The 20,746-nt window shown below is 33.6% G+C and overlaps 2 protein-coding genes across 2 annotated transcripts; one reads left to right on the top strand and one right to left on the bottom strand.

Moving 5' to 3' along the window:
- Positions 1 to 159: 159 nt before the first annotated feature.
- On the bottom strand, positions 160 to 11,530 carry LOC128553949 (L-amino-acid oxidase-like). Its single transcript, XM_053535150.1, has 6 exons — positions 11,394 to 11,530; positions 8,103 to 8,300; positions 4,252 to 4,441; positions 3,228 to 3,311; positions 652 to 870; positions 160 to 275 (listed from the first exon to the last, which is right to left on the bottom strand). The coding sequence occupies exons 1-6, from the start codon at positions 11,470 to 11,472 to the stop codon at positions 263 to 265; spliced, it is 783 nt and encodes a 260-aa protein (XP_053391125.1). The 5' UTR covers positions 11,473 to 11,530; the 3' UTR covers positions 160 to 262.
- A 6,923-nt stretch (positions 11,531 to 18,453) lies between these two features.
- LOC128553948 (CD209 antigen-like protein C) lies at positions 18,454 to 20,567 on the top strand. Its single transcript, XM_053535149.1, has 2 exons — positions 18,454 to 19,492; positions 20,324 to 20,567. The coding sequence occupies exons 1-2, from the start codon at positions 18,954 to 18,956 to the stop codon at positions 20,457 to 20,459; spliced, it is 675 nt and encodes a 224-aa protein (XP_053391124.1). The 5' UTR covers positions 18,454 to 18,953; the 3' UTR covers positions 20,460 to 20,567.
- The last annotated feature ends 179 nt before the right edge of the window (positions 20,568 to 20,746 follow it).

Raw genomic sequence — 20,746 nt, 5'->3', positions numbered from 1 at the left:
CGGGCCATAACGTATATGTAAAGGTTAAATGATCCGTCACTAAACGAGCTCTGAAATTAAGTTTGATGTCTTGCATACTATATCATTATAATTTTATACGTAGTTGCAAGGTATCATAACTGATCCTACATTGCTAGGGTAATAATGATTTCTACTTTACCTTGATATCAGTAGTTACTCCAGCTGTTGTCATCGTTGGCTGAAACGTCAGTATATAACTTCCGTTAATGGACCTCCTTATGGCTTTGAGATGACGATTATATTAGAAACTGTGCCTGGAAGATTGTTTGTTTAAAGTGAAAAAGAAGCACAGCTAGAATGTTTTTGCTGCTATCATTGCCTTTGTTTATGCTACTAAACAAAACTCAAGGGACGAAATAAACTTCGAATATACATGTTCTCAGACTTAGAATTGTATGCGCTTCATTTCTCTTATAAACTTCTGGGGACAATGTTTCCTTAACTACAAAAGAAATCAGTGCCACTAAAATTCAGGAAAAAGGCCTGTTTTGCTAGACTAGGTACACTATTAAAACGTGACATTTGATACAACAAAGACTAACTTATCTTCTCCAGCGGTATAAAGCAATATAGCCCTACCTCCAAGTCAAGCGTAACATTAAAAAAATATTAACAAATAGAATACCCTACTTATCACTAGCTTGAAGGAAGTGTCCAATCAACCCTTCAGGAAGAGCCTGGAGTCCCTTTTTAACGGTTTTCACAGTTTTACGGCCTGACTGCATGGGCGGATTAATCGGACCACTACCTGCAGCAACATCTGGACCATGTTCGCTTAGGAAACTGGCACTGTCCCTGATATAATGTGTAGTTTCCAAGTCCAGATATTTTGCCATAAATATATCTCGACTGAAAGAATGAATTACAAGTGAATTAAAACGGTGTGTTTGCATCTTGTTAAGATTAATAAAGCATTTTGAAAAGGAGAAATAATTAGTCTATCTAAATATCATCTTGGGAGAAATAAAAGTTCTTAAAATAATGCAAAAGAAGTTTATGTAAAAAAATACCGATTTCGAGGTAATAAATATGCCAGTTAATAACTTACTACTGACTGATACCATGATGGATTAACACTATTCATTAAGAGCTTTTGTTTAACCTCACCATGATTCTACAATTTTCATTGGTTAAAATGTAGTCACGTGGTGATCCCTATTATTTCTGTGGAGGGTCTGTAGATTTGAGGCTAAAATTAAGTGGTCGATAAAACAATCATTAATAGGGTTTGTCAGTGTCCCTCCACGGAAAATGTGGGGTCAGTATGATAAATGGGGGCAAGTCGTTAGCTGAGTCCCCATATTTATCATACTGACCCCACATATATCCGTGGATGGTCACTAACAAACCCGATAATTAATAACAGAGTTTGAGGGACCAACAGGTCCTCCTAAAAGGGCAATTTCCAAGACCATTATTGTCGGAAAACCTTTCATAAAAGAAAGTTTCTGCAAAAGAATTCTACCATTTACGGAATAAGTATATTTAAAATAAGGTACTTTTAAATTCTCATACTCATTAGAAACAAAAATTGTAACAAATAAATAGAGAATTATGTGTGTTGTATGAAAGTGTAGAGATAACACATCTCTGACTTAGGAATGTTTATACTTTACATGTGTTACGTTACCATTTCTGTAAACTTCACTCATTTACCAATATGGTTTTAGAAAGAGTATAACATAATTCCTTGATAAACACTTTCAAGGTATATTGTCTGTGTTACTTGTTGATACACCTTTCAAATTGATTAATTGTGTAACAAACGTCATTTTTTATCTTTAATTTATGTCTTCATATCAATTAATTCGTTGGAAAATACTTTTATTAAATTGTCTTGTATCGTACATGTAAGTTGCAATACTTTATTTAAAATGTGAAACAATGTTACTGTTATATTCGATTATCTTCCTGCCAATTAAAATTTACACAAATCAGAAGCAAATATGTCATTTGACAGAATGACCGGTCGACAGGTCAACATGCTGGAAGGTTGTCATGCTGTCCTGCTAAAAGGAACATGAATTCCAGAAAACCAAGATATAAAGCGGCTTACAAGAGTAACTTTGAATAAATGTCTTTTTATATCGTGTTAGACTGATTATCTAACAACATTTTCACTGTCCTGTGGACAGGTCTGCTGGTCAAAGATTTAACCCGCTAACATTTGTCCTTTGTCAATGTTTGATAGCCTATGAGACCTTTGTGACAAGCATATTCTTCAGAGTAGGTTATAAAGCAATATGTAATTCATGAAAGCTAACCAATGTTTGAGCTAATTCAGCAAGCGGTTGACGAACTTAAGTTTGGACAAGATATACTATATATATATAAAAACAAGACAGATTATATGTATAAAAATGAATTGGTTATAAGTTCAACTTATAACTCATTGAAAAAATCATTCAACCGTATGCATGTATGTATGTAACTTAACTTGTTGCTGATCTCTTATGAAGTTTCAGATCCCAGGAATAGCACAGGAGAAGTAGTCCGGACAAATCTGATTCAAAAATGACATTGACGGTGCAAAATCTCTGCACAAGTTAATTCAAGCGGGACGTGCAAACGAAATGCACAACTATGCTTCACGTCAATTACTCCTTTAAAGTGTTACTGAAATCCGGCCAGAAGCGCAGACGAGGATCTCTATAGTATAGCATAGGAAAGTAACCCGGAAAAGGTTTATTCAAAAGCTATATTTAAAGGATCATAACTCAATAATCCAAGCGGGACGTGCCGACATATGCACAACTAGGGCTCCTAATCCGGTGGGAGGTATTTTAAGATAAAGCGTGGACAAGCTGATTTCCAACGGACCGGACAGACAATCTGAAGGCGCATAAAATCTATAAAAAAACATACACAAATGTAGAACGCAACCAAATAAAATAATAGCGGAGTCGCTTTGATCGAGTCTGTTCACGAGAATAAATAAAATTTGCAACATCCCTCGTGCCCCTAACACCGGCTTAAGCGGAATTCTATTACGTAGAAGAATTGAATGTATACTAAGAACCAAAAGACCAGAAAATATAACAACACTGAGTCAGAAGGCAAATATAAAGTGTCTTACATGAAACGGCGAGGCATAGTTGGTCATTTGAGCGAGCCGTAACATATGCTTACGTGTAAAATTCGTGTTTGAACAACACGGGGTACCTGGGTATTAAATCACATTTAAATATGCACATTTTCATGCATACCTTTGCCTATATAAATCAACTCCATCAAGCGATTTAACGACGTCTCCACTTTGTGATGAATCAGTGAAATTCTCGAACACAATTCTGTAACGATTTAAGAAAAGAAATAGTGACAAATATATTCAAAAATAATACCTTAAATATCTAAAACTAAAACAGAAACTATATGGAATATCAAAATAAATAATACCTTAAGTATGGTGGCATATTTCTGCCACGAGATAGCTAGGTAGCGATCGCGATAATTAAAAGAATTATCGTGAAAAGCGAAGATTTCTGAAAAGATTATCTCAATAGTCGAACGTTTTCTGCAAATATTATTGCGATAATTTACATTATTATCTCGATACGCTTTGCGTCAGTGCCCACAATTGCCATCTATTAGAAAGAAAAAGAAATCTTAATATTTCGAACTTTTCTGAAAAGTTTCCGGGAAATATTTTTGACCATATTTGTTTTGCATTTAGTGCCCAGAGCTGCCATTTCTATGAATAGAACCCTACTGAATGAATGGAACACTGCTGAACCCCTGTAATTTAACACTTACCAGCATCATGCAGTATGAGATACTGTGGACTACGAACTTAGAAGTCTGGCGCAAATGATTGACATCATCGTGTTCTATTTATAGCCATCTAGCAGCTGTGTCGTTGCAGTAACGGAATTTTGCACTTAGAAGTTTTCAGAAAACAATAAGAATATCTGGATGAAATAAATCATTGCGATAATATTTTCAGAAAATTGCACATCTTTTCTGGAAAGTTTAGAATATTATGGTGATTGCTACCAAGCATCTCGTGGCAGTTTCGAGCATTAAGGCGAAATTTTACCCTGATATATTTTTACAAAATATCATTTATTGCAATTTTTTTTCAGAAAAAATAAAACACACATTTTCTCGAAAGTTTACATTATTAACACGGTAGCTACCTAGCTATCTCGTGGCAGAGATATGCCACCATACTTAAGATTTTTATAAAAATACAATGGGGTCATTTTCCCGAGAGTATGACTTTTACACAACCTGTCAAGTTCTTTAGGATCAATGCGGTTTTCTGGCGAAAGATTATAAGGTGCTTGTGTCGGGAGCTCGTTGTATTTCATGTGCTTTCCTCTAAGATAGTACAACGAATCGTTACTCGGTCCTACCCCTAGTTCAAAATCCACCACTTCTAGTCCTATGTCGTGAATGGTCTTGTTCATTAATGGATGCGCTGAAACATAAGGAAAATAATTCAAAGAGTAATAAATTGAAATTTAGGAAATTTCTAACGTCTTCTTTTGTCTTTGCGTTATGTGAACCGCTAGAACGTGAGTGTGCTAGATATTCCATTGCGTTATATGAGCCGCTCTATCTCTGCTTTGTAAGACTTACCTTTTTGCCTTTGCGTTAAATGAGAGGCTGGATCTTATTTGTATAAAGTATTTCTTTTTTGTGTTTGCGTTATATCAACCGCTCAACATCTACTCTATAAAGTATTTTTTTCTGGTCTTTGCCATTTATGAGCCGCTTGGTGTCCTATGTATATGCTTTTCCATCTTGTCTTTGCCTTAGATAAGAATGAGGCACTCGAACTCCTTTGTATCTCTTTTTTGTCTTAGCGTTATATTAGCCGCTCAGTTTCATTTGAATAAGGTATTTCTTTCTTGTCTTTGCGTTATGAAATGTGCTTAATCGCATGTTTATAAGTTATTTTTTCTGGTCTTTGCGTTATATGATACGTTCAATCGCATCTTTATAAGTTATACCTTTCTGGTCTTTGCGTTATATGCTGCGTTCAATTGCATCTTTATAAGTTATTTCTTTCTGGTCTTTGCGTAATATGATGCGTTCAATCGCATCTTTATAAGTTATACCTTTCTGGTCTTTACGTTATATGACACATTCAATCGCATCTTTATAAGTTATACCTTTCTGGTCTTTGCGTTATATGATGCGTTCAATCGCATCTTTATAAGGTATACCTTTCTGGTCTTTTAGAGACCGTACCAAAAATAAAGTGGTTTTAACAAGTTCACCGGTTACGATTAAAATGTAAACAACGGACTCTGTCTGTCATTGGAATGAATGAATGGTAGTCGATCTTGGTCATAATACTGACTGACAATGAATGCTAATGACTTCGTGTGTTGCAGAAAGGTATGTAGTTTGTAACTGTAATTTCCTATCAAATGAAATTCTCTCGAATGATTGCTTAAATTTGGACAAGGCTCACTGTCTTTGCCGTTCGCAAGCTGCTAAAAGGGGAAATATAAAAGATTCAGTATAAGTTATATTTCACTGGTACTACGTAACTAGTTATTAAGTTCATAATCTAAGAAACACGTCAGAGAAATCTGAGCAGTTTTGATCGATTAAATTGTTGGCAAAATTAGATTATATTTTTTTCTTTACACGAAAATTGCCAGCGAATACGCCGATAATCACATGTTATTATAACAAAATTGTTCCAGTTCACGTAATATAATCGGGAAGTTTTGTTTGTTTGTTTGTGTTGGGTTTAACGCCGTTTTTCAACAACAGTATTTCAGTCATGTAACGGCGGGCAGTTAACCTAACCGGTGTTCCTGGATTCTGTACCAGTACAAACCTGTTCTCCACAAGTAAGTGCCAACTTCCCCACATGAATCAGAGGTGGAGGACGAATGATTTCAGACACAGTGTCGATTATCAAATCGTAACGGAGAACATACACCCCGCCCGAGGATCGTATTCACGACCCCGCGATCCGTAGACCGATGTTCTACCTTTAATCGGGAAGAGAATAGGGGTGCACTTAAACAATTGCCTAGCTATAGCTAATTTTGTTATAGGGAAGTGGTAGAGTGTCTGCCTTAGGTGTGAGGGGACTTTGGTTTGAATCCCGGTCACAGCTTTGCATTATGTTACAGCATTTTTTGCTGTTATCAGACTGTTCCAGATATTCTATAATCTTAGCGAATAGTATCATGGATCATTATTCAGCAATCCAGATCACAGCTGAATGATGAATCAAACGCACCAAAATAGAAAATATTCAATATATATTGTCCCTTTGATGTTTCTGCCCTCCATGTTCAAGAAGAGTTACATTTTCTTGATCACAAGTTTTCTTTTATATGAAAATACTAAATGCTCATAACTCTACGCTTCTGGTTAAAATATTGTCAATATATCTATTTTTGAGAAATATATGGACATTTGCCTTCATTTCAAAGTTTTTTAAGTTCATACCCAGGTCTTTACGTTATATGATGCGTTCAATCTCATCTTTATAAATTATTTCTTTCTTGTCATTGCCGTATATGAGCTGCTCTTGAAAGATATATCCTTAAGCCTTAGCATTATATGAGAAACCCGATCTGTCTCCTTCATGCCTTTAGGTTATATGAGCTTCTCGATCTTCACTTTGCAAGATATCTTCTTCTTGTCTTTGTTTTATATGAACTGCTCGCTCTCCAATGTAAAGGTTATCGCCTTTCTGTCCGTTATATGAGCAGCTGTATCTGCACTGTTTACAACATTTACTCTATTCCGAATACAATACTAGTACTGTAAAATCGCGGGTGTTCATTTGTAATATCAAGATTTAATGATTAAAAATATCATTGTATAATATATGGTTCTATACGCTGTGACATGTTTGTAACGTTATGTTCTTTTAACAAGTACACGATGGGAGGCTATGAATAAGCCACAATTACAAATCTGGACTTTTTTTCTTTTGGGTTGAACGTCGCACCAACACAATTATGAATGGCAACTTTCCAGCTTTTATGGTGGAGGAAGACCTAAGGTGCCTCTCCGTGCATTATTTCATCAAGGGCGGGCACCTGGGTAGAACCACCGACACTTCCGTAAGCTAGCTGGATGGCTCCCTCACATGAAGAATCACACCCCGAGTGAGGCAAATGATTCGAAGCCAGCGGTCTTAACCGCCTGTCCCCTACATCTGAACTAGCAGGTACAACTAAATTCCTACACTTACCGCTAATAAAATGTTCTGAATATTTTTACATAAACAACTGCATACTACATTTTAATGGTCCCATGAATGAAGACTTCTCAGTTTCCAAACATGATACATAAATTTTTAGACATGTCCCCAAGGAGCTGATTTTCCAAAATATATCTTCCCCATTGTTTTCGGATTTCTTAGTCGTTCTTCTCTTGACTTAATCAAAAGAAATGTTTTCGGAAATAGACTGTTACACATCTAGGTACAAAATGTCTGTACAAAGTAACGACAACATCGGAATCAGAATGTTTTCAAGTTGTTTCGTTTGATCACAAAAACAAGAAACGTAGCTTCACTTGACTTTAGTCTGTTTACAAATGTTTTCTACAATAAACCAACCTCTTTAATTTGGCCTATAATCCATTTTGACATACACACTTTACATATGAACTAACAGTAATAAAATTGTCTTTTAACAACGTTTTCAGGGTTTTCTAACTTCATGTATGAAATAAAAGTAATGAACTTTTCTTTACGGATTTCTCTACAAAAATGTTTATTTAATTGCTTTATTTCCATGTACACATTACAACAATACATCTTACACAACAATGAAACAGTAATGTTATGATACAGCGAATTATAGTTTTTGCCTTTTCAAGAGTTTCCGGTCAAAACAAAAATAAAATCAATATAGATCTAAGTCGGTCTAATTTTAAAGAGAAAAAAAAAAGATAAAACACTTCGAAAATAATTTAAAATTGCACCAAAGGTAAACACATATATTTCGCACGGTGCGAATCCACATTCAATCTCCGATGGTCTTTCAATTTGTAGTTTGAGATCTAATCCTGTCTCTACTTACAAAATAAGCAATATAATAGTATGCATATGTCAAGCTTCAATTGTTCTTTAAATCATTTGATATAGAACTTACCGTCTGGTAAAAACCTCATTGCTCCCATTTCAACATTCACATCCGGTATGCCCGGAAGTTGTACTGTGAAACAACGTCCGCCAATGCGATTCGAGTACTTGTACATTGATATTTTTAGATTTCTCTGACGTAGTCGCCACGCAGCATAACTTCCGGTAACCCCCGCTCCAATTATTGCGATATCATCACAGTGATCTCCTATAAAAAGATAAAAGTATCGGGGTGAAATAAAAGCAATTCTAATAAGACCATCAAACAAAAAAGGTTGAACACTGTGTGTTATTAAACAACAATTTATTTTTCTGACGTCACAATTATTACGTCATAGCGTCAAACGGCATAGCAGCGCGCTGGAAAAGAAACGAACTGAAAACGGGCAAATATTAAATGGATGTCGTTAAGGTTGTACATTAAAATCCTTGGTAACGTGTTAGAATCGATATAATTATTTTGACCTTACGCATCCAGACGATTCAGATTTTGTTTTTAAAAAAGCATTGTGTGCGTTTCTGTAATTTTATATACGTTTTTATACGCTTACAAATTATTAGACATGCGTATTTGCATTATTTCTATACGTAATTTACGCTAATACGCATCTTATCTGGAGTCCTGTGGAACTATTTTTTTGTCTTTCGCTGGATGTTACCCAAGCTTTGTAAGCCTGCGCAATTCTTAAAATGCACATTTATGCTTAATGAGTTACATTCGAGTATTGCACAATTACAAGTCATACATATGACAGATTACATCGTATATTGGTCATAGCAAAGGGAATTGACACAACTTAACTTCATTCATGCAGTGAACTGTTTGAAGTTTGAGAAATCTAATGGAACTACATCCCTTCACGTGTTATTCGGTCCATTTAGAGAATCGCTGAACAGCAACAAGGACTCGTCAAAAGGCTTTCAGCCTTTAGCCGACTCAAAAATGTGTTTAAATCTTCATACAAGTGTTATTGTTCTCGTTGTTATTCAAAGAAAGAACAACGGTTAGCGGTTTTAAAATAAATAAATCAATTTAATGTTGTTAATATATGTGAACATGTACAGGTTGAATTGTTACCGATTTGGAAAGTTTATAACATGCATGCACTGATTTAAATAATTCGCCAATTATACAATATCAAAACGCGCTCGACCTTAAAACCTACTTAAATATTATAAGTTCGAGCTTTTTGTTATATTTGAATATTAATTAAATCAAGTGTAATTTGATCGTAAAATTAATAAAATTCGTCTTCAACAAACGCTAAGCAATTTTATTCATTTTCTTTCGTTCTCGTAATTTCATACGCTCACCTATGACCACCATGCCCAACAAAGACGTGTAATATTTCGTCATTATTCACACCGAAACTTTGTCCAACATGTTGGAAATGGTTTGAACCAAGTTAGAGATATTACATATTTTGATGTTTTAAAATATAACGAAATATTTTATAGTTTTATATGAAAATTAGATTGTAAGAAAGAATTTAAACATTCGTTACGGCGCGTCTTGTCAAGTATGCTCCCTGTTGCAAAACTGTATCATCTAGTAAATGATAAAAATGTAGTAATATTTTAGAATAATTAAAGGCTTTATTGAATACTAGTATTATCAAAATGATTACGGATTTTTTAATCAATTAGTTTACCTTTCAGACATATCGACAACTTTCGTGTAGGTTTCTATGGTTATTTACGAAATCACATTTGCGTATGTATTTATGTACATGACAAGTTACGAACTGCTTTTTGTTATTTACGCCAGTTTCAAATCCGAAAATCGAGCACGGGATGATTTCTTGGCCCATTCAGTTTTTTTTCGTGAAGGCATGTTAGGCACACTCCATAGAGATGCAAGATTAGCAATGACGCAACGCGCACCTTGCACTTTTGATAAAAACCGAACTACCCGGGTGACAATTTTGCATTCTAAACAAAACTAAAAGACTTAGTATATCTGCATTAAAAGAACTATTCAAGAGCAAAAACAGTAGCCACATTAACATTTAGTTTTCGGGCTCCTCTTTACCATATCGGACCAAATAACACGCGTATGAAGAAATACCTCTAAACGGTCGCGAACAGGCAAAACTAGCTCTATCAGAAAAATATGATATGCATATTGTGACATTCTTATTCTATAACATTTTACACACACCTACCGTCTTCAGTCTCCTCTCATAAATTATGCCTTTTATTGCAAGTCTTTCACTTAAAACCCTTCAACATTCACAATCAAACAGATAAACTGTTTTCCGCAAATACACTTCCGTATTGTGGTAAACGAAAAGCAAGTATCAATGGTCTTAGCTGCATTTACTATCCGAATTTATTTTATTAATTGTTTAAACACTAGAATAATTGATTCTCGAATGTAAATACCGTTTCGTTTTTGAGACGATGCTAGAAATAATTAAGAAATAATCCATGTTTTGAGATATCGAAACATTACGATGAGGGTATGATAATGCTTGCGGAATAATTTCACGAGGGCGTAGCCACATGTATGGCGACAAATATAGCAGGTCGACGTGAGGCCAACGCGTAAACACGGGATGTAACACGTGCCACTGAATAGCTTAAATGTATAGCTTAATATGTCTAGCGAGTTATTCTGCGCGACTAATAATCAATAGAGTGTGTGTGAATGAAGTGTAACAAAATTCCGTTCATTTCGATTCTGAAACGTCTTTTATATAAAACAATAAGTCAAATATCGTAGAACTCTTTCTCGGCGCCTGCGTGTCTCCATATAATACTTCGACGTGACGTCAGACAGTTTCTGGGCTATGCAGGTCTCATAATCATTGTACGACATCATATACCCAACACATGCAGATTCCAAGGATATAACTCATATATAATATAGTATTGTAGAAACAAACAATGTACGCCTCTGACTTCATATATATTTGAACTACTTTTTCCTAGCACTTTATTAATACGTTTTCGTGATCAACAATTTTCCTGTATGTATGAGCACATTCATACGCAATAAATTTTGTGGATTTACAAACATATTCTTATTTGCATGGTTTTAACATAATTTGTTTTTTTATATATACATGTAAAACCTTTCGGTGTACTTCCTTTTGTTGGAACTGTCTTCCATAAAACGATAGAAAAATGATAGAGAGCATATAGTTTGTCCGTGAAAATAGAAAATTGTGTCGTTTAAACTAAACTGACTGTGTATTGTTTTGTCAGTTTTAAATATTTTTGTATACGAGTACAAACACCATGGTATAAAACAGAATAGTGAGAATAAAAACAAACAAATAAGAACACATGGACTTACTTGATTTGTTAAAACCGTAAATTCCAGTCACACCAGGAATAAAAATTCCAACAAAAACGACACCGTAAATATGTACCATACTCTCCTAACCGTTCCTACCTTTCAGTATCATGCTTTAAACGATAATAACATTTGAAAATAAATTATAATTTATTGCGGTATGCATACCTAATGATGTTGTTTAACCCCATGAATAATTTTAAGTTGTAAAACTTTTGGGCGTTAATTGTAACTGTAGATCTGAAACGTCTGACGGTGTACGTAAGACATTAATTTTTAACTTCAAATGCAGTATTCGTTACCATATTCTTAGTCTGCACATATCTATGTTTTTGTTTGTTTGTCGTTTTTAATTGATTATATAATTATAAAGCTTTATTATGGTGGATTAATACATTCGGCGAAATCTTATTCGCATAACTATTCAAATCGAAACTGTCTGTGTTGTATTTCCGTTTGGGATGATCAGGCTTCAATATTTGAAGAAGGAAGAGTTTTTTCTCCACTTTATCACTTATTATTCCTATACCTAGTCATTGTTGGCATTCTTTGAAGTTCTTTTATATCAAGCATAAAAAGAAATGTATTTCTTTTTCAAAATAGACATAAAAGTCTTTTATATAAAAATTCAAAGACTAGTATTATTTTGTCTGGTATGTTTTAGTTAGGCCTAAAAATTGTTTGTTTCTGGTATCCCGTCCTACCCTAAATTTTTGTTGACCCGACCCTAAATGTTTGAATGGCCTTGGACAAAAAGTTGTAAAATTGCACTTCCTATGCTTTAAACATGGTCATTGATGTACTTTATTTGTATTCATTTTTGACACAAAAATAATTTCGGAAAAGTCCCACTTAATAAAAATATATCCAAATACAACAACAACAACAACAAAAAAAAAAACAACAACATTATCGACATACATACCCTAATTTTTTTTCAGTATGTTACCGGAATAAAACATTTTTTGTTAGGCCTTACAGTTGATGATGTTTTATCAAGCTCGTTTATCAACTATGTCTGCTCACGATATAGTACGAGCAATATTGATGATGATTTATTGTTGTTGTTGTTGGTGGTGGTGGTGATGATGATGCATTTGAGTGTGTATTTGATAAAACTTATAACAATACATATGTAACTGTTGTAACCGTTCCAATGCAATTATTTTGAATATGATATAAAGGTGTTACATTTGTTTAACATAAAGATGTACATGTACAACCTTCTTTCTTTTATATTTCAGGAAATTTTGTAAAAATATGTGGCATGGGTAAAGAAAACATACATATGGACGAAAATTGTTTACATGTACTGGTATTTGTTATAAATAAGTTGTTTGGTAGCAATGCCTGAAGGTAAGTATACAGGTTAATAGTAAACGAAAAAAAACCTATAAACTTTAGTTTGTTTAAAAGTTGTTGTTTTTGTCCTTTGAAATACGGTAGGGTACAAACTATACATTTGTTTAAGACCAAAACATGTTTTGTTAACCATGAACGTCAACATCGTCAACGTTAGTGATAGAACTATCTTGCTGAAGCTTTTGTTTACTACGGATCGAACCGAATTGAATGGCGTATTAGTTTATTCTGGGTTTACAATTTATGTTTTACGGCGAGTTTTATTCCAGCTTTTAATTATGGAGGAAAATACCTGGTTCCCTTTCGGGCATTACTTTAGGCGCAAGCATGCACCTGTATATAACCACAGACCTTTCGTAAATCAGCTAGATGGCTTCCTCACATAAAAAAATATTTACCACATGCGAAGTTTCGAACACACAGCATTAACAGGGGTCGAATGTGTTTGGGTCCGTTGAAATTTTAAGCCAGAGCAAAAGTTTAGTTAAGACAAAATGGCGGATATAGGCGAAAGTGAAAGTAGGTAAGTACACATTTTACCTATTTTATCTCAAGTCTGCAAATTTAAAGAATAAAGTCGTCCGCACATCGTGTGATGACTACATTGGAGAGTATGTTACAAGTTATAGAGCGACGAAGCGAGTTAAAAAGGTTATTGAATGCATAAGTTGTTGTGTTTGTAAACAACACGTGGACATGCCATCATAAACATGAAATATTACCATTAAAATTACACATAGGGATTATAATTTAGTGAAGAAATGCTGCAAACAAGCTATATGACAAAATTAATTACAGAAATCTGACACTCACTTGTACATTATATCCAGAAAGCCAGAAAACGCATTCACAAAGTGTAAATACGTTTATTGGTTCAATAACATAACTGTACGCCTAAAATATGGTTTGTTAAGGCAAATAAAGTGTGAATAAGCTGTAGGAATAACAAGCAAATAATCTACATTTCAACACATATCTGGTAAATTAATATCTTTTACCGTTTTAAATACTGATGCAGAATTTATAAAAAAACTAAATTTTATATCTAGCTCCCGTACTTAGTTTATATCGCCTGCTGAAAAACGATTTGTCGTAACTACCCCTTTTCACTTTTCGAGAAAATCGAGGTTAAACTTTCAACTTGCCAAAACGTTTTTGTTATAACAGCTTTTTTTGAAAATTCTAAAGCAGCTATACTAAGAGTATATTATAGGCAACGTCTGCCTTTTTAAATTCTCCCCAGCGTTTGTTGTTCAGAAAAAAAAATGCTTTAATTGCTTGTAGGTACGACATTTTCTCATAGGGAGTGTTCAGTATGATTTGGACTTACGACATTTTATTTTTCAATGCAGAACCCAAGTTTTGAACAAACGACACATCAGATTTAGCATTTTCATCACGTGACAACATTCTGTTACTTGATTGGCTGATTGTGACAACATTCTGTTACTTGATTCGCTGATTGAGATAAGACATACTGTTTCGGAAAAAGTGGTTAAAATATGGAGATACGACATTTTGATATTTTCATTACGGAAAAACTAGACCACCTAGGTAAGTAAGGGATATGTCAGGACATACGGCATTTCAAATCAATATCTCAAGTTTGAAATAAAAATGGAGATACGACAAATTGTTTTTCAGCAGGCGATATATATATGATAAAAGAAGACATGATGTCTGAACTCATTCATCCTCCACCACTGATCCATGCGGAAATGTTAACAGTTACTTGCAGAGAAAAGGAAGTACAGAATCCAGGAACACTGGATAGGTTACAGCCCGCCAAACTGTTGCATATATTTATATAGTTATATACTAATCAGACTGCAATCATATGTCGTCTGTATATTTTATGTCCACACACTCGGCGGGCTTTTCAAACTAAAATGGTATTTTTTGGTGGTGTACACTTTGGAATTTTAATTCATATGATTACATTGTACTAGCCTATCTTAAAATTGCTAATACAAATGATAAAATTAGATGGTAAATTTAATGTAATCAATTCGTATGTAATTCTAGGGCCTTAAGGTAGTTCTGCACGTTAGTTTCGAATTTTTTTTCTATAATGTAGAATTTGATTAAACTCTGATTTTTCAAAACTTCGGAATATACTAAGAAAATTCAGCAAATAAAAAAGATAGGGTCGTGTGCTTGATTTGTTGCTGGACTGATTTGAAAAATTTCGACGTTACGCAATTTTTCATAATGGGAGTCTATTGCCAATAGAAAAACGCAACTTTTATAACATTTTCGCGAATAAATTTTTTTCTACAATGTAGATTTTAATGAAACTTCTCACAGTCGTGATAGATATTTGGTTATGATTAAAGTGGACCGCCTATTTCAAGCTAATTTTAAGACATTATCTTGAATTATTTAACGCGTAAGAATCTGGTGTTTTAATATCATATTTTAGCTTTTGAAAAATTTCAACGGTGCCATTTAATACAATGAAATTTTACTCGCATGTTGCCCTTAATTCATAAACTGATTTTCGTTTCCGTACGCCGAATCCAGGCACTATTCTACGTTTTCCGGATAAATGACGTTACGCCATCACTTCCGGTTTATCAAACGTGCAGAACTACCTTAATCGTTTTGTCATTGTTATTTGGGTTCAAATTTTTCCTAAAAGGACAGTTGGTTTTGGAAATATTATTATCTACCCTTAAAGGTACACTAGACTCGAATTAAATATCTGAAAATACGGAAAATCACTACATAATGTTTATGTAGATATATATATATATATATATATATATATATATATATATATATATATATATATATATATATATATATATATATATATTATGTATTAACGGTGTTATGAATTAGGTTTAAAACAGTAGACACTCTAAAATCTATAAAGCAAAACAAAGGATAAGTGTGCACTTACACTAAAAAAGCGACAGTTCTTAACAATACAGTATTACCATTATAGCATTACATTTAATTATGTAGAGGATATTGCATGAGTGTCTTTTCATACTGAATTTTTCAACGAGTTGAATAAAATAATAAAATGAGAGACTCTGCCGAGCATTTTATCAGTTTTATTCAACAAATTTGATAAATTCAATGCGGAAAGTCACAAATGTAATATTCTTTTATCACATGTTAGTTTTAACTGCCGAAAAACAACATTCTTCTTTCTTTAGCTATTAAAAACAAGTAAATTTGACCAACGTTTCCTATACGTTAAACGACGTTGACGTGATGTCTTGTAGATGAAGTAGATGAACTGTGTGTTGAGGAGATTTGTTTTAGCATAGACGTTTTGTTGATTTAAATGGAGAAGTTTTTGAAGGTGAAGATGATAAGTCCTTTTGTTTCAGTTGACTTTTCAAGTGTAAAGTGAGTGTAGACGTTTTCTTGTAACATGGTATATTTGAACTGAAAAAAACACCCCAAAACATACAAAATAAATTACAAATAAAGTAAAAGGCAAAACTACAACAGAATGTAATACATGTAACAAAGGAATATAATTGAATCTGACGCAGTCTAAATTGACTCTGGTATCATTCAACTTCCAATATATGTTTTGAAATCCCCTAAGTCTCAACAAATATATATTCTCAATACGTAAAATATATGTACACAATAAATCTTAAACCAACTATTTTGAGCGTACATTAAGTTTAACCAACGACTTTGCATTCGTACGCCACATATTTTAAGCGATGCGGCTGCTTAATGCATCTATGGCCACACACTTCCTGTTAAGTGTTATATGATGTAAACTATAAAAAGCAAAGGTTACCTGACCAAATTAGATCCAAATTCATGGACGTTTTGATAAACATTTCGTTGGCTAGAAAGCGAAAGTTGTCAGTTTAGACTCAATAATTTTTTATATACGACATAGTTCTTTCTTGTAAAAACGGCATTGCACAGCTGAAACATTTGTCAAATCAATGCAAAGATCTAGTTTAAATAACCACAATAATGTTGAAATAACATAATTTAAAAACAATACTGACATTGTATCTTGTTTACGTACGATCTGAAAATGCACCCTTTCACCCGCCATAATAACGTTGTTACATGACGTCAACACCAGAACACACTGGAGTTCCGGTTACCGGGGGCCATCATGATTATGGCGCGTGAGGCACACTGCGCCATTATGAATCCGTCAATAGAGGTTTTAACGTCTTTTTGTTACTATGTATAGTAAAGTATATAATTATAGAGTTTCATTTAAACACCATTCAATATTGTACATTATTATATACCTTACTATAAACAGTAACAGAAAACTCGTTAAAACCTCTGTTGGCGCACTAGTGTGCCTCACGCGCCTTAATCATAATGGCCCCGGGTAACTGGAACGTCAGTACGGTCTGGTGTTTACGTTATGTAGCTACATTATTATGGCGGGTAAAAGGATACAAAGTCAGTTTTAGATCGATTGCCAAATGATATTACTGATGGCAAAATGATGTTTAGTTTGTGGAAAATATGTAAAATGAAAATACCAAGATAAATATGAGGCGAATGTTATAATAAAAAGGTCAATAAACGGCTGGTTAAGCCTTCTAGCCATAATGGCACACCGTTTCAAAATGGCCCTCGGGCAGTTATCACACTAGGTGTGCCATTACGGCATGAAATCACATTTAAAGCATCATGCCTCCAGATTTGGCGAAAAAAATCTTTCTTTCAAATTGAAGTTTTGGTCATATTATGAACATTAGAATATGAATTTTTGTTTCTAAGATATTTTAAAAACTCCAAATCAAGAAAAAAAGATGACCGCGACGGGAATCGAACTCTGGATCGCCGCGGCAATAAAGACATTTTCCCGTCGTCGTAACCAAAAGCGCTGTTGCTGAATTAGTGAATAATGACTTCAAAATATAGATATTTATAATCGAGACAGTTTACCTGGAGTAAAAGCGTGACAAACGCCTTTCGATTTTCATCGTAAAATATAGTAAAAACAGCAAATTTTCATATATTTCCGTAACATAAAGTTTGTCAGTAATTAAGTTTTAAAGCCTTCTTAAGAAATATAGCATTTATTTCAAGATATCTAAAAAAAATTTTTGTCGTCGAACCATCTGGAGGCATGCCGCTTTAAGCCATATAATAACCTCTTGAAAATAAAGTCACGGCCTTATCTCATACCTAATGATAAAAATAAGCATTATACGCTGTGTTACGTTTGATTTCAAAAATGAACATCCAGTTTGTAGATGTAATTGTTGGGACAAATAATTTAAGTTAGAAGCATTGTATTTGACTTAATATTTTTTTGCGATCTTGGGTAAAATGTATCACTTGTATTAGTGACATAATATATATAAATATATATATATATATATATATATAATACTGGGAACTCTTCTTAATTGTTCTTCTTATGTTCGTGCAGAAACTAGAAACAAGTATATTGTAAAACAGTTATCCAAGGGTAATCAAATTCTGTCATATTTTACAAATACGACTTTTGTCACCAGTTTCCTCAAGGAACGGCTCATGTTTTACATTGTCTCAAACAGATTAATGACACTTAGTAAAGTAGACACTCGAACAAATTAACCAGGAAGTCGCTACTTGAATTTTTTTCAAGTGTGTTTTGCAAAAGGCTTGTGAGAACAAGTGTTTACATTTATTTCCATTAATATCCGCCCATTATACGACCAAAACTGTCAAGTGTTGGTAGTAATAAGTAAATATCAATACGCAATTCTATGAGTTTTCTTTTAACATTTAACAAGCCCGTGTCTTCACAGTTGCAATTGCCGTTGTAACATGAAGTTAGTTTACTTGAAATCAATAATGGTTATCAATATCGTGTTTTGGCTTCTTCAAACTCGTGAAGTGGAGGGAAGATCAATGGACAAAAACATACAAGATCTTCAATCTGGACTGAACAATGTGAAAATTAGGCTGAATCTTCGGTCGAATGACATAATTGAACTGCAAGAATCTGTAGCTGAACTAAATAAGTCATTGCATAAAATTGATCAATGTCCGCTTGATGGAATTAGCCAGAACGACATTGAAAGCGATCTTGTTGTCGATACGGAAGAGCAAACGAGGAGAGTAACAGACAAGATATTGCTCGATGCATTTAAAGAAGAGAAATCGTGGGTACGCGAATAAATAAAATACCAGAGGAGTATAGATGATAATATTTCCAGGAGGATCGGAGACGTACAACAACAGATTACAAATACAATGGACGTTTTAACTGATAGAGTTGAAGCCTTTGAAAGTCACATTGAAACGATGTTTACAAGTGAGACCAGAAAACTGAATTCATCGATATCACATACACTAAATGACTTAACATCTGAAGTGAAATTATTAAAAACGCGTATTTTACAGATCGAAGAAACAGCCATAGCTTTCAAAGAAACTGTTGTCGATATTCGCAAGCAGTCAGCAACGAATTGTGCAAAATTCAGTAACTTTGAATCCAAGATCAATGATGAAATACAGGAAATGAAAATGGAACTAGCAGCCAGGGCAACATGTCCATCGAAATGGAAAACTTTTATGGGATATTGTTATCTTCTGTACCAAGATGCGGTCAACTTTGACTCGGCAGAAACAATTTGTTCACAGAGTTCCGCTTTCGTCGCTGATATTCAGTCAGACGATGAACTGAATTATTTAAAACTGTTGAGCGGTCGAAATATATGGGTTGGAATAACTGATAGAAATGCCGAAGGACAATGGACAGGGGTCCGAAATGGAAAGCGAGTGGAGTTTACGTAAGTAAATGCTGAGAGCACAACTGTTGCATTCCTTTCATGGCGTTAATCTTTTGATAATTGTTTTATATGCAATAACAGCAGATATCTTAGGTTTTAAATTTTTGTGAGTTTTTACATTTCATCATTTATATTTTTAAGGTTTGTTAAATTAAATGTCAACGCCATTGAATATCTCATTGTATAGAAATAGGCGTTTAATTAAATTAATCAGTTTCAGTTTTATATTCCTTAAAGCTTATATTCAATATCCTTAAAACTGTTCAATTTTCAGAGCAGTGGTCAATTTACATTGTAATATTATACTAGTAACATATTATTTTCCGAAAAATGCTAAGAGCACAATTGTTGACATCCTTAAAGCTTATCTCTAATGTCGTTAAAACTAATCAATATTCAAAACAGTGGTCAATGTACTTTGTATTTTATATAACATATTATTGTGAGTGGAGTTTGCGTAAGTAAATGCTAAGAGCACGACTGTTAATATCCTTAAAGCTTATGCTTATTATTCTTAAAACTGATCAATATTCAAAGCCGTTGTCAATTTACATTGTATTATCATATAACATATTATATAAATTACATTTTATATTCCTTTTAAAAATAGTTTATACGAAAAACGTATTACATTAAATAATTGTTTTGGTAATTATTCATTTAGATTCTACCGATATACTTCATAAACTAGATGTCTAAACCACTTTATCTCAAAGAAATTTTACAGAGATCTTTTTCAAAGAGATTTTTACAGGTACAAAAAATGTATTTGAATATCATATTAAATTGTTTAGAAACAATATACTTACTATTTGTTTTTCTTTTAAATAGGCATTGGGATTCGGGACAGCCTAACAATTTTGCCGCAAATGATGAGGACTGTGCAGTTATGTATTCAAACGGAAAATGGCACGACTACGAATGTAGTCACACTTCTGCATTTGTTTGCAAGAAAATGGTAATGTGATTTCAAAGACATAGACAGGATGTTGCAAACATGTTCTAACATTAGTTTGGACGGCAAACTTTGTTTCAGTTTGATAAATAAAAAAAAGTTTTGTTCAGCGTGTTTCAAGCTTGTTTTCTCATGTCACTGAAAATCTCTTAATATGCAATAAACTATTGAAATGTATAGCACAGAGTTAGTGTATATATTGTCAACTAAAGTTTTAAACAAAGCAATAATAATATAAATGATATGGTAAAATAAATGAACTGTGTTATATTATACATGTACACAGCATCCAGAAGATC

Source organism: Mercenaria mercenaria, unplaced genomic scaffold (genome assembly GCF_021730395.1).
Source record: "Mercenaria mercenaria strain notata unplaced genomic scaffold, MADL_Memer_1 contig_4536, whole genome shotgun sequence".
NCBI classification, from domain to species: domain Eukaryota; kingdom Metazoa; phylum Mollusca; class Bivalvia; order Venerida; family Veneridae; genus Mercenaria; species Mercenaria mercenaria.
This window is presented reverse-complemented; position numbering and strand designations above follow the sequence as displayed.

Excerpts from the sequence above, each read along its gene's own strand:
- LOC128553949 (XM_053535150.1), bottom strand. The coding sequence starts at position 11,472 with ATGGTACATATTTACGGTGTCGTTTTTGTTGGAATTTTTATTCCTGGT. Across the intron at positions 4,442-8,102 it reads AATGAGGTTTTTACCAGACG|CGCATCCATTAATGAACAAG; the intron begins GTAAGTTCTATA and ends CTTATGTTTCAG. Across the intron at positions 871-3,227 it reads GTTGATTTATATAGGCAAAG|TCGAGATATATTTATGGCAA; the intron begins GTATGCATGAAA and ends TCATTCTTTCAG.
- LOC128553948 (XM_053535149.1), top strand. The coding sequence starts at position 18,954 with ATGGACGTTTTAACTGATAGAGTTGAAGCCTTTGAAAGTCACATTGAA. Across the intron at positions 19,493-20,323 it reads GGAAAGCGAGTGGAGTTTAC|GCATTGGGATTCGGGACAGC; the intron begins GTAAGTAAATGC and ends TCTTTTAAATAG.